Source organism: Ambystoma mexicanum, chromosome 3q (genome assembly GCF_040938575.1).
Source record: "Ambystoma mexicanum isolate Mex_15411 chromosome 3q, UKY_AmexF1_1, whole genome shotgun sequence".
Lineage (NCBI taxonomy): Eukaryota > Metazoa > Chordata > Amphibia > Caudata > Ambystomatidae > Ambystoma > Ambystoma mexicanum.
In genome coordinates, this window is record NC_090926.1 from 890732165 (window position 1) to 890759314 (window position 27150).

General features: G+C 43.8%; 1 protein-coding gene across 3 annotated transcripts in view; it reads right to left on the reverse strand.

Moving 5' to 3' along the window:
* The window catches only part of PITPNC1 (phosphatidylinositol transfer protein cytoplasmic 1), a 1942040-nt gene that overhangs the window by 529975 nt on the left and 1384915 nt on the right, over positions 1-27150 (reverse strand). For all 3 annotated transcript variants that reach the window (XM_069655030.1, XM_069655032.1, XM_069655031.1), the window contains exon 7: positions 19243-19338. In XM_069655030.1, the coding sequence (XP_069511131.1) occupies positions 19243-19338 (96 nt within the window). The remainder of the gene's footprint in view (positions 1-19242; positions 19339-27150) is intronic.

Sequence of the window (27150 nt, forward strand, 5' to 3'; positions counted from 1 at the left end):
TGGATTAAACTATACATGGAAAACAAGATTGTATTACAAGACCTACCCCAGTTGTGGCCCACACATGTCCAGTGGCAATACATTGCTAGTGGATAATGATTAGATTGATGACAAAACACCCATTAATCGTAGAGATTCAATGATGGCTCTAGCCTTCCCCCGATTAAATTCCTTTCCCTTGGAGCGTTACACTACTAGCCAGAATTCTATGGAATGGGAACAGCACAAATCGATTTCAGCACACTAAGGTGAGAAATATTTGATCCTCCCAGTTGTGGTACCAGTACTGGCAGGAGATGCTGAACTATGTCCACTGGAGATGACAGCCTTCCTTACCAAGTTTCAGATTGCATTGCCTGAGACTGCACCACCTCCTTCTTGGACCAAACCACCTAACTGGCTAAGAGGCCAACACATGTTTTAACGCCTGTGTCCCTTGGCTGGTTCACAAACAGCCTCGGACACCTGGGATGAATGACATGGGAATGTTCTTTACTGTCTGTAGAAATCCTCACTATCTTCCCAGTTTATGACATCATAACAAAATGCCTTGTGCCAAATAGGTCACCTTTCCATTGTCCCTTTCCTGTGCTTATACATAAAGTCCAATCAGAGAACCAGATCTCACTCCCAGGTCATGGAATGGGGCCTCCGTTTTTGTGCATGTCTACCAGCAGTTTAAAAGGTGGGACTCCTGGCGATTCCCTGATCTATCCAGGTAAGTCAAGCGATAATGTGCACAAATGATCAGGGCGTCCCAAATGGACGGCAACTTCTAGTGACTCAGGGACTCTTGTAATGTGCATCACTCACATCAAGTTTTACACAAGAATTTTAGTGATCAAAAGAAATAGTGACTTAAAAAACAAGGATAATGATCGTAGTTACACAGGAAGAGAACACAAATAGCAGTCATGTGATCTGAACAAGTTACTTTACACATAGACCTGTGGAACACAAAATGGAAACATTATTGACAATACATGTTGTGCAGAACAAAAAACAAGTCAGTCCCATACAGTCTTCTGGGACCACACAACTTATTCAACATTGGCTGATCTAAACAACTTGGAAGTGACAGTGTTAACGTTGGACACTGTGGAAGGGAATGTCTACACAGAGCGTACATTCATGCCGGCCGCTCGATCGATACTCGACTCAATGAGTATATCGTTACCTACGAGGTCAAGTTACAAAGAGTACCCTCTCGAGCCTGACCTGGACCCGCAACCACTAATGCTAGTGAAGTCCGTCACACATCGTGTCCAACAAGAAACACAAGAGTAACACAGGATTCTACATTCACAGCACCACCCTCCTTTTTTTCTTCCTTCGTCCTGATGAAGGCCACCCAATTCTAAGTACACCTGATCTGCTACAAGTGGCCGAAACACAACTGTGTTAACAGTCCCTTCCACAGTGTCCAAAATTAACACTGTGTATTTGTCAAGTAACTTGTTCAGATCACACTATTTGTGTTCTCTTCCTGTGTAACTAGGATCAGTATCCTTGTGTATTAAGTTACTATTTCTATTGATCACTAAATTTCTTGTGAAAAACTTGATGGGAGGGATACTCATTACAAGAGTCCGAGTCACTAGAAGTTGCCATCCGTTTGGGACACCCTGATCATGTCTACCAGCAGGCCACTCTAGATGGGCTTGTCGTGTGTTGCAAGTAACTACCCACAAGAAATCTCCCTGGAGGAGACCAATCTCAACCGAGACTTGTGCTTCCTTTATTGCACAGAAAGAGATTTTCAGTTTCTAACTGCTCTTTCCACCCAAGCCCAGCCCACAGGTGGCTCAGATGCCAGCAGATCAGAGGTTGGAGGAAAAGAAGGGAGCAGTGGCGCTCAACTTCTCGTGTTGTGTCACTGCCTGCTGCATTGCAGGTGTGGTATGCCACTTGCATCCCCCCAAGTAGAGAAGAAAAAGATGATCTTGGCAATAGTGGCAGTGTGTGAGCACCACAGTATAGGTTGTGCTTCTCTGGCTGGTCCATTGTGAAGAAGGTCGTTAGTTCACCTGGGACATGGTTCATGATAGCTGTGATGAATCCCAGGGTACTGTCACTGCTTCCATGGGGGAAGCACCTTCATGTGAGGCCGCTTCCCGAAAATCCTCCTGGGGTTGGTACTCAGCAGGTGATCTCATGGTGAGGAAAGTCCTTCACGGGACCGGTGATGGTGGCTCTGGGAGAACGCAGTATCCATTCACCCCTTTGGTGTCCACACTCAACTCATCCCCCATTCAGGTGCCTCTGGTTCCCTACACCACTATGTGTTATAGTAAAATAGAGGGTGTCCTTGATAAGACAGACGGGGAAGAGGGAGACTTAACCAAGCTGGATGCTAAAGAATACTGGGACGAAGAAGACTGAACAAGGAGGCACAGGCGCACCGCGGAACCAACACACTGTCGAACAAAGGTTCTATATAACAAAGGCATCCGTTGGCTTCCTTACATCAAATGCCCCCTTCATCCTGTACTCATTACTCAATCAGGGCTCCAGTTGGACAGAACTAATATATCACACACCGATTTCCAAGTCTGCCAAACTGGCTGTCCGGGGCCCTATCCTCAGAAATGTACAGGCTCCAACCCATCTTTTCAAGGCCCAGGCACCTCACTGCACATTTGCTGCCTCTGTCCATAGTCCCTGACTTTCTGCTTCTACCTAGTGGTGACAACATTCTCGCCCTCTGTGTATCCACCATCTTGATGCAGGGTTGGTAATACACTGGCAAAGATGTCTTGGTTACATCCTAGAGACAGAATATGTTTATTCAAATTATTCCTCAATCTTAGTTCCCTACAAATAACTTGCTGTCCCTACAGAATATCTCTTTTATCCCTCACTCAGATGTTCCTTGCCCTGGTGGTGCGCTGGTGCATCGCCTGTCAAGGTTAGGGGATAGAAGAGAAATCTCGCCCTGTCCTCTCTCACTGCTTTTACTGACCTACTAAAAATAGGTGCACACTAATACTGGAAGTCAATCTGACTGTTTTCTATTATTGCTTCCTTTTCATGTGACTGATCAACAAAGAGCAATACCATATGAAGAATAATCTTATTCAATATGTGTCTCACTATTAGTTCGTATTGCTAAGAGCTAAAAGATAAACGATAAAAATGACGATGTAGTTGTACAGGCCCATTTTTGTTCTATGTGGGTCTTGGGGTTTGGGTTATCAGTCCAGTCCACTTCTTGTCTACCGGTTTCAGCGGAATCGGATCCACTCTCCGCTTTCTTCAGGATTTTCTCTATGGCACCTATTAGCACAGAGAAGCTAATTTTTAATATTTATCATAAAAGAGACAATCTTCTCAGTTGATGTCTTGCACTCCGTCTTTCACTGTCTGGAGGGCATCTCAATTTTGATTGTGGGACTTCAAATTTTTCATTCTTCCCGTCCCTAAAAGGGAATATATACAAAAGGGGAACTATCAGCGAATAACATATCTAGACTTACACAGGACACCACCGGTCCGCGTAACAAATCCACTTTCTACCCTCTGCCTAATGCAATTACGCCAGAGTCTATTACATTTGAAAAGGCAGTGCTTAAGAAAATTGAAGAAGTAGAGGATAACAGCCCCTTCTACAATCGAAGCAAAACTGAACAGAAAGCACTAAGAGACCTACAAAATAACCATGAAATTGTAACAAAATCTGCAGACAAAGGAGGAGCCATAGTGGTGATGGGTAAAACTGAGTGCCAAACCATGGTCAACAGCATGGTCGAGGACAAAACCACCTATAGAAGATTGGGCACGGATCCAACGGGCACTCTGAAGAATCTCATTGATCCATTAATTGAGGAAGCGGTGTCAGAAGGTTATATCAGCACCAAGGAAGCAGAGTTTCTCTGCCCCAAATTCCCTAGATGTCCTGCTTTTTATGCATTACCTAAAATAAATAAGGGTACTATACCTCCACCTGGGCGACCAAAAGTCTCAGGAATAGGATCCATTTTGGAACTGTTATCACAATTTGTAGATTTCTTCCTCAAAGATGAGGTTACCGCTATGAAATCGTACCCGAAAGACACCACAGCGGTCTTATTCCACCTAGAATCTTTGAACTTACTCAGCGATGATATATATATATATATATATATATATATATATATATATATAGTGACAATAGATATTGAATCCCTTTACTCAAAAATACCGCAACGTGAAACACTCAAAGTCATTGAGAAAACACTAAGAGCCATCCAACCGCCCATCGAAATGCCTATTAACTTGATCATGCAACTGGCTGAACTAGCGCTTACAAAAATCTACTTCATGGTTGACCAACGATTCTTTGAACAAATTGCGGGGACAGCAATGGGGGCAACATTCGCTCTGTCGATAGCGAACCTATATGTCGCTGACTTCGAAGAGCGCCACATCTACCATCCATCGAATCCCTATACTCAGAACATCTTGAGCTGGCGACGCATGACATTCTCATGTTTTTCACAGGAACAGAAATAGCCTTACATGATTTTATGGACTGGCTAAATGGATTAAACCCATTCTTGAAATTCACACATGAATACAACAAGAATTCCGCAACATTTCTGGACCTGAAATTAACCAGACAAGGGCAAAGGGTAGAAACCAAAGTCTTTCTAAAAACAACTGACAGAAATTCTTTGCTGGACCGCACAAGCGTCCACCAAAGGACTCTACGAGAAAATGTGCCGTTTGGACAGTTCCTGAGATTCAGACGGAATTGCACAACAAGGCAGGAATTTGACTCTCAGGCAGAGAAACTCAGCCAAAAACAGAGAGAGAAACTATCTGGAAAGATCAATACGGCATGCTAGAAAAAGAGCATGCAACATACCCAGAGATGTCACCTTAACCCAACATCCAAAAAAGACTCGAGATGAGAACCAAATAACAGCAGTCCTAAGTCATTCCCCCATGATAAACCGGATTAAAAAGGAAATTAAGAGGCATTGGTACCTGCTCAATATTGGTGAAACCAAACTTAGTATACCCCTCTTGGCAGTCAAAAGAAGAAGGAACATTAGGGATGCCCTATTACACACCCATAGGGAAGAAGCAACTAGTGACAACCAACCATGCCTTTGGCAACAGGGCACACACCCTGTGGCACGTGTTCGGTTTGCCCTTTTACAAAACGTTACACCACTATAGACATAGGATGGACCACACCATGGGAGCAAATACATTTACCAACTGTAATACCACGAATGTGGTTTACTTGATCCAATGCCCCTGTGCCAAGAAATATGTTAGAATGACCACGAGAGCTGTAAGAGTGAGAATCTGCTAACACAGATCCAACATTAGACGAAAGAGGCTAACAGCCCCCCTGGTGGAACACTATGTACTTAACAAACATTCAGAAAATGTCATCAGTTGGACCATCCTTGAGAAAGTAGTAGTACCTAAATGTGGAGGGAACATCGGAGCCATACTACTCAGAAGAGAACAGTGGATTTTTAGACTTGGCAGCCACCACAGGACTTAATGAGGAAATATGCTGGCAAACCTTAGCCGTATTATAGAAACCGGCTGTGGACTTGCAAGACTTTGTTTGAATAGAGTCATGGTGCGTAATTGAACATCACACCAACCTGCTTGTGACAGTCTTAATTTATATATCACACTATATGCACACAGTGAGTCTAAGGAATAGGACCAACCTGTCTAGCCCATCTAGAACATATATACGGAGCTGAATGCATTGGGCAGAGTTTTGAGTCAGCCTTTCTTTAGTTCGCACATAAATAAGTATGGATTCCGGTACCTAAGCAAGAATGGATCCCAAACACCGGCACCGTAGCGCAGAAACATATTTATTCTGCATTTTTTAGTTATTATGCACACGGAGGTTATGTACAACATAAAACTGACAACAAGATATGCGCAACAAATCAGATTACATATACAGACACTACGGGATTACAGATTCGTAGCTCAGGAATAATATGAAACCTTAAAAAAGGACCACAGCCTTGCTCAAGGTATGTCACGTGCGCGAGTAAACAAAAAGCCAGAACACTCAAGATGGCGGTGTTTACAGCAACCGCAGCAGACGCTTGCCGCGATACATGCATCGATGTTGGAACAACACAGGTAAGAACGCAGATGAATTGATATTCAGGCCGTATTGTACATGGCTCTATACACCCCGGTGCCACTAATATGGCCTTACGAGATCAAACGCACAGCGTGAGATTTAGCGCGCATAGCCACGAACATAATTCAGCTATACTGATTTGTATCTGAAATGGTGGAATCCAGGAAGCAATCAGCATAATGTGCATTTAACTTATATAAAGTGTAGGATGCAGTAAGAAACGGCTTGAATGACCTCTATAGGATGGGGCAGATTAACAACCTATACATGATGCTAACTAAACGAACTGAGAACGTATAATAAACACAGACACTACCGGAATACCGTACATCGTTATTACACCGCGGGCATTTAAAACTTATTTTAGACCACAACACTGCATATGATGCTTGCTAAACCAAGCGATTGATAAACAGGGACTGATACACAACTTTCCCATCTCTCCAAATAGGTTTTGAATAAGTGGACACATGACAGTATACCCTACAGCACCGGATATCCAAACAACAGACCGATTTTACTTTTGGCTAAGTGGGAGACAAGAAGACCACCCCTGGGGTGAGTATCATGAGCGTCCCCAGCCAGGATCATAATCACGAGATAATGAATACCTGAAGGGAGCTTGGGAAATTATAATAAACAGAGATTATCTACCCACAGATGATATCCCACTGTGAGGAGAAATGAATAAGATGGAATCAATGACCCAATAGGACACATTGCCACTGAGTAGACACCGGGAGAGGTAAGCCTTCCTCCTTGTGGTAATTACAACACAAATACTTGTAGACATGTATAGCACTGATAGTTCCCCTTTTGTATATATTCCCTTTTAGGGACGGGAATAATGAAAAATTTGAAGTCCCACAATCAAAATTGAGATGCCCTCCAGACAGTGAAAAACGGAGTGCAAGACATCAATTGAGAAGATGGTCTTTTTTATGATACATATTAAAAATTAGCTTCTTTGTGCTAATAGGTGCCATAGAGAAAGTCCTGAAGAAAGCGGCGAGTGGATCCGATTCCGCTGAAACCGGTAGACAAGAAGTGGATTGGACTGACGACCCAAACCCCAAGACCCACATAGAACAAAAATGGGCCTGTCCAACTACATCGTCATTTTTATTGTTTATCTTTTAGCTCTTAGCAATACAAACTAATAGTGAGCCACATATTGAATAAGATTATTATTCATATGGTATTGCTCTTTGTTGATAAGTCACACGAAATGGAAACAATAACAAATAAAAAACAGTCAGATTGACTTCCAGTATTAGTGTGCACCTATTTTTAGTAGGTCAGTAAAAGCAGTGAGAGAGGACAGGGCAAGATTTCTCTTCTATCCCCTAACCTTGACAGGCGATGCACCAGCGCACCACCAGGGCGAGGAACATCTGAGTGAGGGATAAAAGAGATATTCTGTAGGGACAGCGAGTTATTTGTAGGGAACTAAGATTGAGGAATAATTTGAATAAACATTCTGTCTCTGTTATGTTATAACTACGAATGGGTTGAGACAGGGTCGCTAACCCGTTGACTTTAGTTGTGATTAACCTTGGTTACATCCTAGGCACAGGCTCCCCTGGTGGTTAGGGTTTGGAGTAACTGCTGGCCGAACCTCCTCTGCATCCATCTCACTGCTGGAGCCTCCTCATATGCCTCACCTACCATATGTCTTAAATATGGTGCCCAGCGTACTTCTTCACTGCCATGGTTAAGTATGTACAAAGTACAGGGATTATGAGGGGGGGCCTCGATGGGCTCCTGAAATGGTGCACCTGACTTGAGTTAGCAATGGAAAACACTGCTTGCGTGCACCAGAACAACTCTCACAGAGCAAGACCAGGATCGCTCTCCTCGCAGGATGCCTTAATTACATGCTTCAGCTTGTGGGGCCAAAGACGCAGAGTCCCATAAGTAGCAGCCCAATTTTCTCACTGTTAGGGGAGCATTTGGTTCCCCCAATATCTGTGCCTATGTGTGTGTGACCAAAACAGCAGGATCCAGCGATTTCACAGGATCCGTGGGGAGCCATGAACGGGTTCACAGTCTCCTGCTTCGGAGGTTAGCCACAGCCCTGCTAATTTCTTCATTTTTGGGAGATATAGCCTAACCTTGCACAGTCTCTTACTAATACAGCTGTCGCTTTCCATCCTTTCTTAAACTAGATCATGTTTTTTTATTTAAACTGCAGACTCTCACCCCCGTATTGGTGTGACAAAATGCCATCGACAAGGTGTACGCTCCTCAGTTTCTTTAAATAAATCAGGAGTACGCAACCTTTGGCTCTCCAGATGTTTGGACATTTCCTATGATCGCTTGCCATTGAATATGTTGGCTAGGGAAGATGGGATTTACAGTCCAAAACATCTGGCGAGCCAAAGGTTGTAGACCCCAGCTTTACATTTTAAGAACAAAGTCAAGGTCTATGATACAGGAAGCCATTTTTTCAAAAATACAACCAAATTTCTATGTATACTCTGTAGATAAAAAGTGGTGTCAGTGGTGGCTTCTAGTCCTTGTGCTACAAAGCTAAACCATTGAAATGCATATCACTGATGAATATAAACTTCTGTTACGCACAGTGCTAGCAGGTTGGGAAGGGGTACACCGGCAATGCAACCTTCCAGTAATAAATGGCATGCTCCTGAAACATGCTCTCGAGAAGCCATGTAGCAGCGTCTCATGGTATTTTATTTTAAGAAGCCCATTAACACTAGACACATATGTTATTGTACAGATGTGTATTGGTACCCCAGACCTTATAAATAACGAGAAACAGTGGTCATAGAAATTACGATATAAAGGACTTTCAAGTCTAAAGTCATGCCAGGCAGCATTTAGGTTTTATTGCAAATAAAGTCTGAATTTCAAACTACAGTTGTACTTCTAATATGTAATTATGCCTGGTGGCCATGTGCCAGCATAACATATTGCCTCTGCAATATGTTACGGTATCAACAGAAAAGGTTATGGCAATATTAGGTTTAGCATGAATAGGTGTTAAACTTGTCATTTACTGAGTGGCTCGGATACAGAGTGCAAAGGTTGGGAAAGTAGCGCTCTCTCAGAATGGTCACCAGATGGATGGAGCCAAACACAGGAGGGCTCCTTGTCCCACCAAGTGACACATCCACAGTTCATCTATGTGTGAAAGGCTGTGCATCCAAACGTTTGGGCTAAACCCATAACAGACCCTTCTTGGAGCCTGTGCAGAATTCGGCGATTAGGGTAGGAGTTTAGCAAATGCAGTCAGGGCCCTTTGTTCTTGGGTCGGCAGAAAATATGCAGAGCTAAGGCAGGCTTTGAGATAAGGGGGAGTGAGTTTCACCTCCACAATTATAGATCTCCTGGCATGATTCACATCTGCCACATCAACTTCACCAGAAGCAGTGTACCATGGGAATTGCTGCATAAGCGAGAGGACGTTGTGCAATGGAGATGTTGGGAGAACCAGAGAGCGTAGTGGTTTTGAGGACCGGGGACCTAGGACACCCAGATCTCCTCAGTAAGACAGTGTGCCCGGATTTGCCTCCGAAGACCGCAGTATGAGTGGGAGAGCAGAGGAGGGGTCTGCTTTGAGATGTCCTTGGAAGGAACCCCAGCAATAAAAAGGCACAATGAGCTACTTCTTTCAACTCTATTGAACAACAGCAGCAGCCAGAACATTCAAGGCATTATTGAATCCAAGTTGAACAAGAGCGTCCCCATGCAACAGACTGTCGCATAAGCCGCAGATAGAGCCAGTTGAGTCAAGTGCTTGCCACTGAGAGCACGGTGGGGCATACGCGCAGCCCTTCAGCAATCTGACTGAATCAGGCTTTTCACCGTCAAACAGATGTTGGGACCTGCTGAAGACACTACCACTGCAATTAAGGGCAATCGAGACATAGAACCACAGCTGGCTGCGATCCTGTGCAAACCTCCAGAGACACCACCTAAACCTGTTGTGTAACCAAAGACTAAGGTATTGAACTAGATGGCACTCGTTGGTATAATAAGTACCCTCATTTAATGTTTGGCCCAAGTGACTGGTTTAGTCCCCTATGTTTACCGCTAGCTAAAGAAAGGTTTTTAAAACCTAATTTTGTGTTTTGATCCGTTTTTTGAATGAATGGAATATTTGGTACATACCTACTGCACTGCAGTTTTCAGCTACCCAGTTTGCCTATTACAGATTTTCAGTCTTTTAATATTGGTTTGATCTTATGCAGGGGTACATTGTTAGTGATATTACTGTGTGCTGTGTTGTTTTACATGTGCTGTTGTATGGACTTGCATGGCCAATGCTTTATTTTAGTAACCACATGGTGATTAGTTGCACACCTCCTGTACTGGGTCACCTCCATGGAAGGTATAGCCTGCCCTCCGTCATTGCTACATAGGGCAACGGATGCACACCATCTACTTTGGTGTTATTTAATCTTTATGAGTGAAATGCCTCTGAGCCAAATTGTGGTACTATTTGAAGATGGTGCACAGGAAACAAACCTCACCTTGTACTTCGAGGCAGGATAGTATTCCTTCACATTCTGTTTTTTCCAAAACAAATATATCCTAAAATCTAAACCCTTACCAGTTTCCTCAAAGGCCTAAAAGAACAATGAACCATATATTGGGAGTGAATATTTGTTTAGAGATTTTTGTGACAAATTACACCTGGCAGAGCTGAACTCGGCACAGATCACAAATAATGTTGCTTGTTTTTGTTAGCTCACATTTATTACAGTAACCCCCCCCAACCCGAAGGTACCCATTGAGAGAAGGCCATGATTTTTGAAGTCTCTGACCAAGGACCCTCTCCCAGTTCCATGTAGGGTAAGTAGGCTGACAAATTAATGGTGAAAGCAATTTTGGTAAATTGCTTTACATTTTTATAAAGGAGATTGGCTGAGAATGAGGAACAAGTTCCTTGAAAAGGTGATTTACACAAACATGAGGGAACATCCGTTGTTGCTTCAAGAGAAGTTGAAGGTGTCTGATTAACTCCGCACTCTGGAGGCCACTGGTAGCATGCAACGTTAAATAAGAGTGGAAAATAAATAAATCTGCACAAAACACTACAGCCTACAGAAACATTTTTATTAGCAGAATTGTAAATTGCTAAAGAGACTGTAAGCTTTTAAAATGGTTCATGGTTTGGCAATGAACATGTATACTAAACCGTAGAATGCTACTTCAAAGCAACCGATTCTCAAAGGTCTGCACAGCCTCAACAACTGCTTGAAGTAAGAAGTAGAGTATCCTGCCATAGTATAGGTGAGTTCCCAATGCCTAAAGATACATACACATTGGGCGATTGACTTCTATTAGTGCCATCAAGCAGAAAAGCAGTACGGCCTGTGATCTGCAGAGTAACAGAGGTATGCGATGTACCTATTCTGAATAAAAGCAAAGAAAGGACTGGACACAAAGTAAAACTTAAGAAGGTATTTTAAGAGAAAGTCTTGATTGGTACCTGATCCTTCACATATCTTGCGCGGGATCCAAGATGCCTCCTTATCGCCAGTTCAACACTTAGCACCATCTCAGTCTCTTGAGCATTCTCCATTTCTTAGATCTCCTTTTGTAATCATTTTGTCTTACTGCAACATGCCTAGTCTTAGAACCCTTCTGGTTCTCTTTTCATCTAAATCTGTCTTGCTTTCACACAAGGATTTATTTGGTAATTTCATCCATACTTGACATCACTTGGTAACTTGGATGAATACTTGAACCTCTACTAACATTGCGCCAGTAAAGGTTTATTATCACACGGGTCAAAGCTTCTAGGATTTATTTGATCTAGCTTTTCAACCGCCTTTACTAAGATTCCCCCATTTTAATCAGTTATCTACTCTTTCAGGGATATCTTCATTATTTTCAAGGACTTTCATTCTTTAGAGTATCTGATGAACTCAATTGCCTTACTACGAATACCTTCAACTGTTGTTAGAAACTTCAAGAAGTATGCACCACATAGCTTTTGTGAGAAATAACTTCAATGACGTTTACACAACACTACACAGTTAATAGATTTGGTACAGCATACTTTAAATAGCCCTTAGAGTTAGACGTGAGGCAACTCCGATATCTTGACTGACTAACTCAGAAGGTTGGACACTACGTGGTGATGTATGTTTTCACATTCTATTAACACATTTTACGGATAACAATCCTTAAAAGTGCAGGATATATAATGTTAGCTATGATACAGAAACATCAATCATACTATACACATTTTCCATCAAAAAATAAATCTTGCATAAAAACATCAAAAAAGTCAAAAGGTTTAATTGAAAGCATTTAAAAATATTACCAATAGTAGATACAATCCATGCATTAAATGGCAAAGCCACGTAATATTTCCTAATGTGCCATGCTTCCTCAAGATAATTATATACAGTACACATTAAAAAAGTAGTTTTCACTGTTTACAAGTTTATAGAGCGCCTCCATTTAATTGCTTACATTCAATAATTTTAATGCTCATTTAAGTGACCATTTCCTGTGGACAATGTTGACACTTAGAAGATGAGCCAACTTCCATCCTGCAGTAAAGGTAGACTGAGGCAGAATTCCAAAACACATTTTTGTTAATAAATTACTGGACAACGAAGACTGAATTGCGTTTAAATACTCTTCGGACACTAGAAAGTTTTTAATCATAAGGTATTGTGAAGTTAAGCTAAAGTTACATTGTGTATCCAAAAAGTCCTTTAAGAACTGCAGTGCATAATCAGGCCATTCACTATTCTGATGGATTAGTGAACAATGTATTAGTAAAAAGCAATAACAAAACAGAGCCAACGACCACACACGACTTCAGCACAAGTGAGAACCCCCCTCGCTACGTGCACTGTTCTCTTATTCCCAAAAGTAGGCATGCATTTCAATATAAGGGTTGGTTCAAATAGGGCAAGGAATCATACTGAAATAGTTGCTGGCAGAGAACAACGCCTCATTATGCAAGCCTTTGATATCAGCTGTGCTCTTGCATGTTAATTAGTTAGTGTTATCAGGGAAGACAGCACATCGTAATACTTTAGGTCAATGTGAATATAATCCTTAAAGATTCACACTTGCTCCAAGGCAGGCGAGGATGCTCGCATTATAACGACTTCTATCTGCCAATGCCGTTTTTGCTACGAGAGGGAGAGCCTAAAACACACTTACATTTGCCAAATGTCAGAAGTGAGAGAAATGAAGGCAAGCATTCCAAGCCTTTGTTACACCAACATGCACAGTAAAGTCTAAAGCCTCGCCCAAGCAAGGAACAGGTGACAGTTTGCAGTAACTGCTCGATACCATAATGCAGTAATATGCAGGAGGAGTACATAAAATGTTCAATTCCCAATCTTTCCCCCACAGAACCAATCATCATAGGCGTATTTTAAGATTTGCTTCTAGTGTGATCCATGAATGCACTGGTCTTTCCATGAGGCGCCCAACCCTAAATACTCAAAACTAACAAAGTAATTTTGTCTGCTCCTGGGGAGGCCAGAGTGTCTTGAATTGCTTAACGGTTGAGAGAAAATGTATTATTATTCTATACTTTAAACCCGCACAAAACGTGTTGGAGCTGAACAGCACATGATATTCCAAAACAGCCTTGCTCTAGTTTGACAGGAACAGTAGAAAAGCTATAGAGGAGATCAAACAGGCTTTTTCAAATTGTGATTTATTTTGGTTCAAGGGCCACAATATTACAATGGCTCATGTTTTGGCCCGGAACCTGCAGAAAGATATTGCCTGGGCCTTATAGACTGAATAGCCTGAGAGAGCAGTTGGCCCCAAAGTGTATGGAAATATTGGGCATCATTAGGACCATGGTGGCCGCGGAATGAACGGTGGCGGTAAGGGACTGGCACAGTTAATTCCGGGCCGCCTCATTACGAGGTCTGCTGCGGGTCCCGCTCAGGACGTCTGGCCAGACCAGCCGTCCTTAGCGGGACCCGCTAGCAGACCAGGATGCTAACAACGGGCCCGTCATTAACAGGCCCATTGTTAGCATCCTCCCCATTCCCATTGAGCCCTATAGATGATCCAAGATGGTTGAACACACTCAACCATTTTCCGTAACATTACTTTTTTACCGGATTAATTTTTACCGGAGCCCAGAAAAGGGCAATTACCGGGTCCGCCAAGGTTGGCATGACCTGGTTGTTGCCCTTTTCTGGGCTCCGGTAAAAAATCATTACCAGCGGCAGCCGTGTCCTTAATAAGGGCACGGCTACCGCCAGGGTCGTAGTGACGTCCATTGACTGTTGCTTCATATCTACTAGTTAGAACCAAAATGCCATTATTAATCGAAAATATTACCACTTTCAACAGGCTCCCCTTCAAGATAACGAGAGATGGCATGGGCACAGAGCTTTGATGAGTGACATGGCATTGCCTTTGTTTTTGAATATTTATGGTAAGACCCTTTTCTAAAAGGTTGTTGTAAACCAATGGCGTCTAAGAATTAAGAATTGTGTCATATGCAAAGAGTAGGATGCCACATTTCTAGACACAGTTGGTGCATCAGGCTCAAATTCTGACAACCTAACTGCTCGGTCATTAATATAAAAAAAAGAAAAACATAAGAGCTAGAAAGAACTCCTGCCTTTCTCCCTATGTTACGGAAAATGGTTGAGTGTGTTCAACCATCTTGGATCATCTTATCCCAGCAACATTATTGAGTTAAAGCAATTGGACAGCAGAAAGCAAACATATGCGACTCAATGATTTTCCAAAACTGACCACAACTGTATTGGTGGGACTGCATCGAAAGCCGTCTGTAAGGCTACAGATGTTAAATAAATGCTCATTTGTTTTTGCATTTGTAGATTTTCAAACTGCTTTTAATGCAATATGCATTTCAAATGACGTCAGACTTGATCCCTTTAATGGAAAATGCAGCTGGTCTACTCTTGTTTTAAAAACTACACTTGGACCAGTCATTACGGGCATCCCCAACGTTTCAGGACTATATTTTAAAACACATTTTCTTTCTTTATTTAAATGGGACAGTGGACTCTCAGACCCAACTTGCATAAACTTTCTTTTCTCGCACAATGTTTCTTTGCATTGGTCTAGATATTAACAGCTTGCTAATGACTTGAGTCTCCCCCTATGTTACCCATTTCTTCCTGGGGTCTATAACACAATTGAAATCCCCGCCCTATAATCAGCTCTCCCGCTCTGAACCCCAGGATGACAGGGACGAGATCCATGATGAACCTGTCTTGATTGTGATTCAGGCGATACAGCCCCACTATAATCAGCAGATAACCCTCCAAGGAACCCTTAAGAGCCAGGTATCTCGCCTCAGGATCTGTCAATACCTCTCCCACGCAGAAAGGGAGCACTCTTGCTAGAAGAATACCCACCCCTCTCCTTCCTACAGAACTAGCATCTGGTAAACATCCTACTCTTCATTCTCTTTTTGTCCTGGGGCAATAGGTGGATCTCTTGGAGGATCCCGATGTCCCAGCGTAAGGCTCCCAACCTCTCCAGTATCGGTTTTTGCTTCGTGGGGGAATTAAGGCCCTGGGATCATGCTAGGGAGTTACACCATACTGTACGCACTTCCAACCTCCCCACGGGGGATGGCCACCCATCTGCGCCAACCCACCCTACACATACCATGACTACTGTGATTCTGGTGATTTGAACTAGAAACATGTTGCCAACTGTTGCAATAACATCAACTATACTCAAAATTCGGCCCACCTACCAAGGAGCCCCATCTTGGAGGCCAATCCTGTATGTCAAGCCACAACACCCCCTCTCCATTCTTTAGCTTTCAAACCTCTTCCTCACCCGCATGAGAACCAACCTTTCTCCCTCCTCCCACCCGCACCCACCCTCAACATTGTCGTATGAGCCCTGAAAACCTACACCGAATGGCAATGGAATTCAATGTTGTCCACCATTAAATCCCCCCTGAGAGGAGCAACACACTGAAAAGTTCAGTCTGTCCGGAAGCGTTCAAAAGACCAAAATTACAGGGAGATCACAGGCCTCCCGCTATAACACTGGTTTAGCCATTTTGCTTTTGCTCTTGCCAGGCGGCCCTTGCAGCTTAGCACACTTCTTCTCCGAATCACGAGGTAGGCCTGACTGCCCCTCGTGAACCGCCATTTTACGTGTCTCATGCCCCTCTATCAGCACCGGCACTTCCTCCTATTTGGTCACAGAATATTTTACCCCATTTATTTCAAAAAGTAGTTGGCAGCGGAACCCCATTCTGTAGTTCCCCAACAACGCTGTGACCACATTCAGTGTTTGTGCCTGTAGACGGGGGTCTGAGACAAATCCTGGAACAGCAGGAGATCTGAACCCCTAAACGCTTTTGTCTTACGGGCTTCTCGCATCTGCTCCTTCTGGTGATAAAAATGCACTTTAGGCAGCATATCAGGGCACAGATCATTCTTAGCCCAAAAGGCTGAATAGACCCGATGAGTATGGTCCAGTATAAGGTCCGCGCCGTCAGGCATCTGCATTATGGTGCAAAGCAAACTCTCTACGTATGGGCCGAGTTCCTGATCCGATTCCTCTGATCCGGATATTATTTTGCCTAGAGCAGTTTTCCGCCTCTTCTTCCTTGACCATGTCCGCCTCCAGCTGCTGCTCAAGAATCTCCATAATTTCCGAGAGCACTGCCTAGTTGTGGGCCTGCTCCCCCACTGCAGCCTCTAACTCCTCAAGACTGCCCTCTGTACCTGTGACACAGGACTGGAGGTCCACGACCGTGCCCGCCACCTTATCTATGCTTCCCTGCATCTCCTGCTTTAGCTCAAGATTTAACTCCATCAGCATGGCCTTGATGACTGCCTTTGTCACTGGCACGGAAGAGGGCACCCCCTCTGAAGAGGGGGTGGGGAGGCTTCCTAGAGGACACTTCTTGCGACGCCAACATCTGCTTGATGTTTCCTTAGGGGGGTGCTTTGGACTCCCCCACTCACCCTGACCGCACCGGATGCCATTTCCCTCCAGCAAGCTCCCCAGTAGACACTTTGCCCAGTCACTCAAGTTGATGAGGATATGCTTCGCTGCACAGTGAGATCTACCCTCTTTCAGGGCTGCTTCACAGGTGAAGTGGGATCAAGCTACAGGCCCCTGTGACCACTCCCGAGACATGGGCGCTATCTTCAGTCCCCAAAGTTCCCACTGCCCACAAGACCACCTCACAAACCTCCCTGTTTACTGTGCTGGACCAGTCCCTCATTCCTCCAAAAAAACCCAGGGTTCCCACTGTTTGGACAGTAGTTATGAAGATCAGGCTAACCTTTAAGCTGGCTCAAGAAGTCATGAACAGCAGTAAATAGACGAGATAGGCGGGCCCCGCTGCATGGGCAGGACGAGATCAGCAGGCTCCTTTATTGCAGCCTTTTGGAAGGGGGATCTTGATTCCACAGGGTTATTTGTCCCTCATCTGCTGCGAGCCCCGTTACCTTAGCTGCATCGGAGTGATGAGTCCAGCCACTGCTGCCCATCCCCTGCGTGTTCTTCACACAGGCAGCAGAGGGTAGCTGTCACTGGCGCATAGTCTGCCTCAGCGTGGGAAAATTGCTCACTTGAAGGGAACGGCTTGGTGACAACGGTACAGTGCACTCGGGGTCAGCATTCAGGCAGGCACACTGAAGCTGAGGTGCCAGTCCACAACTACAGAGGGCCAGGCACCCACAGCTTCCCCCAGCTGGTGCTCCCGCAGTGGTGTTGCACTCTCATTTGCCATGGGCTCCTCTCTGCCTTCATCATCGCCCGTGGCTTGAGGGCCCCACATGGCCAGACAGATAGAGCTCCCCTCCACCAGGGTTTCCCAACTAGAGCAGAATCAGCTTCAGCATTCCTGCGGGTCTCCCGGGGCTGCCATCTTGACCACGTGGCAGCAAGGGATCTCATCGGCAAGGTGGGTCCCAGGGTCAGCGCAAGCTTCAGGGCATAGCATGAAGGGGGCTGGGGAGGAGGTGTTATATCAGACACATATTCTCCCCCCACCCCAGCACATATGGTGGGGAAAATCCAAGTGTTGGGGTCCCGTACGGCCTCAGCTGGCAGGAGCCCCCGGCTTGGCCATCATCACCATCAACTGCTCAGCCACGCTCCCCAACACTGCACATTTGAAAGTCTGCAACCCTGTAGGTTTGATTCCTGTGACCACTAGCCACAGACTACTCATAGTGCTCCAGAGAGTGGTAGTGTCAATCTGCCAAAGGTACATGATCATAAGTTAGTGAAAGCGTTTTACAAATATACTCAAACATGGAAGGTATCACTTGTGCTCCGATCATATAAATACTTGATTTGTCAAATTTCATGAAAACTGCTGCTACTGCCCAATTGTCAAAACGTTAAAAAAGGAACCACAGGTTGTCAGGACTATGACCATAGCTAGCTAGAACCAGACAGGTGATAAGACTACTGAATCTGAGAGGTATTGGAGGTATTGAAAGATAGTAAACCCTTAACCCAGAGATATTTTAAAGAAGTTGAAACCACTTGCGTGCCCAGAGCTGGTATGAATGATTGATTGGTCGAAATAAAGAAGCAAAGTAACCCTTGTTGGGAGTTATGGGATGCAATGGCCACAGGTAAATGAATGGGACACCCAGTAAAGCCTGAGATGCGTGAATCAAGTCTTTCACCAAAGTTAAAGCTCCTGAGGTTAGAAAGTAATCAACACTGCAAGAGTTTCAAGAGAGAGAAACCCAGAACTACTGTATCTCATGGAAAGGCAAAACGTAAACCAGAATGTGTTAAATTGGCAAGCAACCCCAATAACCTAAATGTGTGGAGAATAATAGTTATGGGATTAAAGTTCCCTGTGAAAAGAACAAGAAAAAGATTGAAGAACAATTTGAGAAAGACTAACTTCAATGAAAACAATATAGACGTGAAGATAATGAATGAGTGCAAATCCGGAGCAAATCCAAAATGGGGTATCTGAATAATAATTTATCAATTCAACTTTAGTTGGCCCATTTCGTGTTTTTGGATACTCTACCACATGAGCTTTACTTGAGAGTTGCTCCTGAAAATGTGTTGTTACAGGATAGACACAAAGTAAATATGTCAAATATAACATTGCAGCATGTACAACTTCTGAAATTCACTGGAGATCTTAAACTACTAGTTTTCAAATTGGGACAAAAGTCACATACCTCTGATTCTTTGTAATATCGCTCAGGGATCTCATCACAGGCAATGTCAATGAAGCATACTTCTCTTTCCAGGTCTTTGGCTTCACCTTCAAAAATCTGCAATACACAAAAAAGTCTGATTTGAAAAACACAGATGTGCATGGTCATAAATACAAATGAAGTGTTGATAGTATTCATTTTGTTGCCCTATTTTCTCCAAAGCTCAGTGTGTCGCTCTCAGAGCCTGCCATTTAACAAACATACAATGAAAGCTTTGAACTATCCACTAAAATATAATTTATGTAATCTCTATTGCACAAAACCTAACCTAAGGGAGTGGTGTTAGTTGTTTGAGGGTAACAGGGGTAAACCCGCAATTGGTCTGAGTCATACAGCCCCTCTCATTTCAAATTAAGGACAAAGTATTTACTAAAACGTTGGGCCACAGAACCCTGATATTTCAGTTTTCTACTGCATAGATCTTCCACCCACAACCTCTGTAGGCTGTTGACCATGATCGAGCTGGCCAACCCGGATGGTTCATCAGTGCAGGCCCCACTCCATAGAGGCCGTGTTTTTTCAGTATAAATGGGCTTCAGGCAGATATGGCTACATAATGCAGGAGTTGTATTAACCCAAAGAGAGGAGGCAGGATATTCACTGCCCTGCACCTTCCTGTGTGCTGTAGTCATCAAGATCTTGGAAAATGTATGCCAGTCACCGACAGTGATCACTTGCCTGGGTGTGAGGGTAACCTGTGACTGCTATTTTAAAATCAGACTATGAATTACTGCAAGTAGAAACGCATCATATAATTGGAAAGGTGGGTGACAGTCCCAAAGAAAGTAGAGGCACAATTGATCTGCTCAAAACGGTAAGGATGTCCAAATACGTTTCTGTTTCAGTGTTTGACAGGTACAATCCCCAAGGACTGATTCAAACAACTGCATAGACCCAGTGCAATTTCAGTAGACCGTTATCTGCATTTGAATGTGTTGGAAAAGATTAAGATTGAGCATGACACAGACAAACGTATGCATAGGGCAATATTTTAAATGCACAAAGGCCGTCTTCCACCACCTAGAAGGGATTTTTTCATTTCTAACAATACCTCGCAGAATCCAGCAAGCACTGCGTTTTTTACAGCGTATCTCTGTAGAGTGACCAGATCACTCAATCATAACGGCCTTCCAATGGCTTCACATTTACAGCACACACACATTTTCGGACGGTCCGGTACAAACAATAGTGAAAAGACAACTAAGATATACAGTAGAAGACGGAGTAAGGCCATGGATGCGTTGGGACAAATTGAGAACTGGGAAATAAGAACAAAGGGTAGAGAGGATTAGGATTGCTTTGAAACAGTATGCATTTCATTGGACTTCGATACCATTCCAAGATGACTGCCTCAGTACATCGGATAATATGGGCACCTATGAGGAGTTCAGGGCTAGCATTTCAGGGGCAGATACAAGAACATAGTATGCAGGACTAACTCCGAGCACTCCTCACCTGGCAATATCATTCCCAGCCCTTCTGCCCGTTTCCTCTAGTGTTTTACTCCAATCTTTGGATTACCGGCAAGCTTGTGCTCCCTCCCATCACCCTGCACCTTCCTTTTCTCCCATGGACAATACAGACGTCTACTCCCCTTCAGACTCCCATTCTCTTCTCTCCCGATGTCTCTCTAACATCAAGGACACTCTGCTTCTCCCCACTGTCCTTTTTCCTGTGGTTCGCCATATTCTGAGTAACAAACATACCAAATGGATCACAAATAACCAGTTGGGGTAAGAAGAAAATCCATTAGTGGGGAGATGTTGTTACAGAACTATTCTCAGATACCCTAGTGACATTCTCAACTTGGGTTTTTTTGTGCATTAGAGTCTTGTGCCTGGGCCCACAAGACTAGTTTCCCTGTGTTCCTTACTGACACCAGGATATTTAGGGGCATTACTCTGTCCTTGAATCTGACAGCAAAAACAGCAGGTGATTTGAAGCTCAATTGAGCGGACAGACTTAAACCCCAACAAAGGCTGTCCCTGCTATTTTCTCTCCTTATCATTTGACAAGGCCTACTAGATATTCACTTGGTTAGCTATAAAAAGCCTGGGAACAAGTTACTCACTCACTTGGCACCATCAACTGGAACTATAATCTCCCTCACAAACTTGAAAAAAGACTTCCTGAGATTCCAAATATGGCGCACAAGCTCTATGCTGAATGGTCCACTGCAAAATTCTCAATTTGATTTTTCTCAATATTGTCTAAAAGGCTTGGTGCAAACCCAACTAAACAACCATCCTTGCAAATCACTCCCTCTTCCCCTCAAAGCTCACAGGCGCATTGTCAAGATTATACATAAAAACAAACACAAATAAATAAGTAACAATTAAAAATTATATATTAATTTGCACCCAAATTCAGTGCACAGTCCCCTGGAACGACACAAAACAAATCCAAAAGAGAAAACTGCCGAAGCTTTTAGGGATATTAGAAGAATGTTTATCCCTGCCCCTCTGGGAATATGTACACTAAATAATTGGGGTACTGTGATAAACCTGAGGGTATTCTCACTCCTACTCCCCTTGGATATTCTACAGAGGGGATGGAGAAGCGAGGGAGGATCACCTGGGTGGAGGGTCCTTGAGGAGTGGGAGTCGGATGCCCTTAAACGAGACAAAAGGTGTACAGATATCCAAACTGCCTTAGCAAACAAAATTACCACATTGCAAAACAAAATCCAACTAAAAAAGGAATCCTTAAACCTCCATGATAAGCTGCTTCCCAACAACACCACTAACGACCCTACCAATACATTTTCCTTCACTAAAACTACTACCTTAGAGGTAGAGAAAATGATTCTCTCCCTCAAACCTTCAAATTGCAGAGGTGACATCTGCCCAGCGCAACTAATAAAAGACGCTGCCAGAGACCTTTCACTGTTCATTTCTAAATTGATAAACGCCTCCTTTGCCACAGGTAACATCCCGGCTAATCTAAAACAATCTTGGGTGCTACCGCTTCTCAAGAAGCAGACTCTAGACCCCCTCATCCCCACCAACTACCGGCCTATCACTACGGTACCTTTCTTACTGGAAATACTAGACAAGGTTGCCTAAACACAAATTCAAAGACACCTTGAATTACATAATCTATTGGGTGCTAGACAATCTGGTTTCCGTCTACTCCACGGAACTGAAACAGCCCTCATTGATTTAAAGACCCAAATAGACGAACTGAGAGATCAAGGCAAGACTGCACTCCTCCTTCTATTTGATCTCTCAGCCGCTTTCGATCTAGTGGACCACAAGGTCCTCTGCAAACACTTAGACACTGCTGCACACTTCTCTACCCATGCCACCAAATGGATTGAATCATTCTTGAGCGAGAGAACAATGAGAGTCTTCTCCCCTTCTGCAGCAGCCGACCCTACACCTATCACTTGTGGAGTCCCTCAAGGCTCTTGTGTTTCACCGACTTTACACAACATATTCACTAAACCCCTCTTCGATGATCTGGACCTTCTAGGTATTACCTACACTAATTATGCAGATGATACACAGATTCTCCTCCCGCTTTCTGGGGATCACAGCAAGGATAGGGAGTTGGTGAATAGGGTGTACCTCATTATTCAGGCGTGGATGGCCTCCCACGGCCTCTGCCTGAAACGATAAGACCGAATTGATTATCTTGGGTACGCAGGCCAACATCAACAAGTTAGGTAAGGACTACTCTATGTTCAACATAGATGGCAATAGCATCAAGGCCTCGAGAGAAGTGAAAACACTAGGTTTCTATCTTGATTCTACTATGTCCTTCAACAAACAAGTCAACTCCTTAGCTTCCACCCCAGCATATACCTGCAAATTAATAAGAGCAGGTAAACCCTTCTTATCTAACGATAGCTGCATGATCCTAGCGAGAGCCCTAATATTATCCCGATTTGATTACTGTAATGCCCTTTATAGTGGTGCAAACAAAAATCACCAAAAGGTTACAAATCCTACAAAATAATGCCTTAAGAGCTGCTTTAGGCATAAACAAAAAGGAACCATATTTCCTCTTTCAGAACCAATACAAATGGCTCTCCACCGACAATAAAATCCATCTGAAAATGATCTCCCTGACGTACAAAGCCCTTAATAATGCTGCTCCCAGTTACCCGATGGATAAAATAAAAAGAAAAAAGCTCTAGCAGGCCTACAAGAACCCCCAATTCCAACTGCTTGGTAAGCCCTAGATTTAAACCCGCTAAAATTGGTGGTACCAGTTTTCCCGTACTAGCTGCTAAATGGTGGAATGCCCTGCCACACAATCTGAGATCAGACCAACCATCTTTTTCCACACTTCAGATCGAATCTTATTAAACACCTCAATGACAAAAATATGTAATGTACTGCTAGATACTTGTATCACATTACTTCATCTGAAGGTATATATGCATTACTAAGATATACCACATGTGTAAATATTCATACTAACACTGTATATAACTGACTGTATAGCAATTCCTCAATCTCTTGATCTGATCTACCTCCTGTTAAGACTGTACATATTTATCCCTCTACCACTGTATATTTTGTAACATGGTAATTTTATGTAACACTGTAATTTTATATAACATTGTAAGCTTTGCATATTCTCCTCACTGCGCCCAGTTACCCTTGGGTCTGGCGCGCATTACAAATAGAACAAACAAACATAGTATCCCTTTTTTCCTAGTAACAGTCAAACCAACCCTCCTCCAACCTTTCTACGCTGTTACAAGCCAATTCCCCTCATGATTCCATACACAACACTGGACAGGACTGAGCCGAAGAAAAGGCAACAGAGTAATGAAGATAACTCCTCATCACCATTCAGGTACTGAGACGAGGAAGCTGCATCCTAAACACCGGGAAGGTCAGGCATGTGTGCCTAACTATGGTCAGGCAGGTTTAATTAACCTGACACACCTGTAGCCTGTTAGAGGGCTGCAGATGCATAAAATGAGCGCAAGGAGAACAAAGAGAGCCAGGAAGGAGAAGTAGAGAGACCAACAGGGGATCCGCCAATTCGAGGGACAGCTGTGGTGGAAATAACCGCCAAATCAGTACGCCGGAAGACCCAGGCCTCAAAGAACGCTGTCCACATTCGTAAAAAGCAGCAAGGCAAGCAGGGCTCGGACTGGCGGTGTTCCCCACCCTAAAAGTGAAGCGGTGCCTGCAGCAGAAACCATCGGGAGCAGGCCGCTAGTGAGCGTCAGAGGGACTCACAACTACTGGTGAGCTCAAGGACCAACCGCAAGCAAAGGAACAGACCACAGGTGAGTGTCAGACACACAGGCAGCTCCGAACAGGATCACAGGCAAGTGCCTGACCACATATTGAAGGTTGAACTATATGAAAACTTAATACTGCACGAAACCAAGGTATACTGAATACCGAACTACATGGAACTTGAACATTGTAATAAACCAAGGTATGCTGAATACCGAAATATATGAAAACATAACATTACAATGAAATGCAGATATACTGAATACCGACCTATATGGGACTTAAATATTATAGGAAAACTTCCAATTGAAATAACACATTGAAATGAGAACTCTAACACACCTTTACCTTGAAACAATGCAAGTATGGCTTCAAATTTGAATTTGATTAAAGAATTAAGAAACATAAGAATACTTTTGAACTCTGAATTGAAACTCAAATCATATTAAAGCTGTGTTGCACAATGAATTACATCTAACCTTACAAATGACTACAATAAAGACTAAAGAAATCCTGAATAATTAACTTTAATGAATGAATGCAGTGTGGCAAGACAACTACTTGCCGAAGGGTGTGTGATATATGGTGGCAGGGCCACGAGGCAATCCAGGAAAAGCCAAAGGATATGCACCCTAAAAGTCAGGAGCCCAGCACAGCTGAGTCAAGTAAGGGTGATTTGGTGCACAGGAGCAAGTGCCAAGTAACTTTTATTTTTTTGTATTTTATTTGGTTTGTATATAGCCCTTTAAACCAAAGCTCTGTACATATTTTGGGCTCAGAAGTCCAGGGGCTAGACCATTGTTTCATCGACAGTCATTTTTACGACTGCCTTTTTTTCTAGTCCATAATTACGAAAAAAGTCATCAACATTTTTGGGGGGGGGGGGGTGGGAAAGGGCAGGTAGGGGCCTGGGGGTCAGGAATAGTAAAACATAGGTGGGGTAGGCCGGGTTTGGGGGGGTTCCCCCATAAATAAAACGTTTTGATGATTTTTTTCCTAATAGTATCCTCGTAGAAAAAGCAGTCTTAAAAATTCCTGTCGGTGAAACGACAGGGACCCTGGTTGCACGACCTGTGATGGGTGGACTGTGTGGTGTGACAACTGCGGCTAGACCAGAGATTCCCAATTGGTGAGAGCTAAAGACATTACGAAACAAGCTCAACAAAATTACTGCAACACTTTTTGGCCTTTACTTTTTATCTTGGGAATAGAATCCTGAGACCCTTTTTGCTCTGGATTGTGCTACTTAAAACTTGGGGAAGTGAATCCCCCAGGATTGGTGTTGAACTATATGCCTTGAACTGAAGAAGGTAACTTTGGAGACTTTACTTTCATGGAACTTTCTTATACTTGGGGAAGGTGAGCTGAGAGAAAGCTGTGAGCTGGAAGAAGCTCAGAACTTTGAGTTAAATACGGTTTCTTTTGAGTTTGACATCCCTACACATTGGTTTAAAATAGTTGTGAGGGCAAGGATAGGTTTTGGACACAAACAGACTTAAGTTGGACACAGACTTTCCTTAGTTGTATCCCAGTAGGGAAATCCCAAAGTAGCAAAGGGCAAGTTAGGCCTTCAACCATCCTGACATTTCAGTTAAATAAACATCTTTTGTTTGAACTTGAAGTCTGTTGTCTGTGTCGTACTTCATGATGCCTTCACATGTACACAGAAATAAATACATAAAATGATGATGCAAAAATAACTTACTGAACATAGCTAATATGCCCCACAGGTCCCAGACAGGATGAGGCCTGTGTAATGGAGAGAAAAGTCCGGAAAACCCCTTGTGGTGGGCATTAACCACCAGGTAGGCCGATAAGAAAAAGTGCTCCAGAGAATACTTGTAGGCCCCAATTGCCACCAGATAGCTGTGGCAGGTATCTAATTGAACACCAGAACGAGCCAGAATTGCGGAAAAGGCCAGCACGTCATCCAGGGGGCAGATAAAAATCTTGTTCATTTACTCTTGTACTGACCCCACATAGATCGCCTTCTGGCCTCCTGAATTATGTCCCCGTTGTCCTCAGAGAACTGAGCATGGTGAAGTCTCAATTGGTCAGGAACGAAGCCGCTAGGGCCAACCTGGCTAGGTTCGGGCACTCCACTGCCCTGCCACGCTGCGTCAGGAAGCCCCTTTTGGGAATCGGAAGATGGACAGGCCCCTGTGAGCGTAACTGAATTAGGTCAGAAAACCACGCCCTTGGCAGCCAGTGCAGGTCGATCAGGATGAGATTGCAGCCCATCGAAACTATGAACGCGGATGGTCCACTGTAGCAATGGTGGAGGAGGAAACGCATAGCACCTGTGGCCGTGCCTGCACCCCCAGAGACTCCTGACCCCGGCCCGCCCAAGACGTGTTGCCTCAAGCAGGTGAGCGATTGCAGGAAGCACATCTCGTGAATCCTCCTGCAGCCGGCATGCTCCGGGGAAGGCGAGGCACTGAAGGGAGGTGAAGATGAAAAACAAAACAATGGGGAGCAAGCAGAAAGTTAAATTCTTTGTGCCTAGCTGCCAGGTCCAACACCGCCCGTGCGGAAAAAGCGACTGAGGTGAGGCCATTGCTGCGCCGCCCACACGCTGGACTAAATTTAAAGGTGAAGTTCAATTGTTCGCTGCCAAAGGTTCAGGTACCTTCCCCATGTTGGGAGATGCCCACAAGGATGGAGA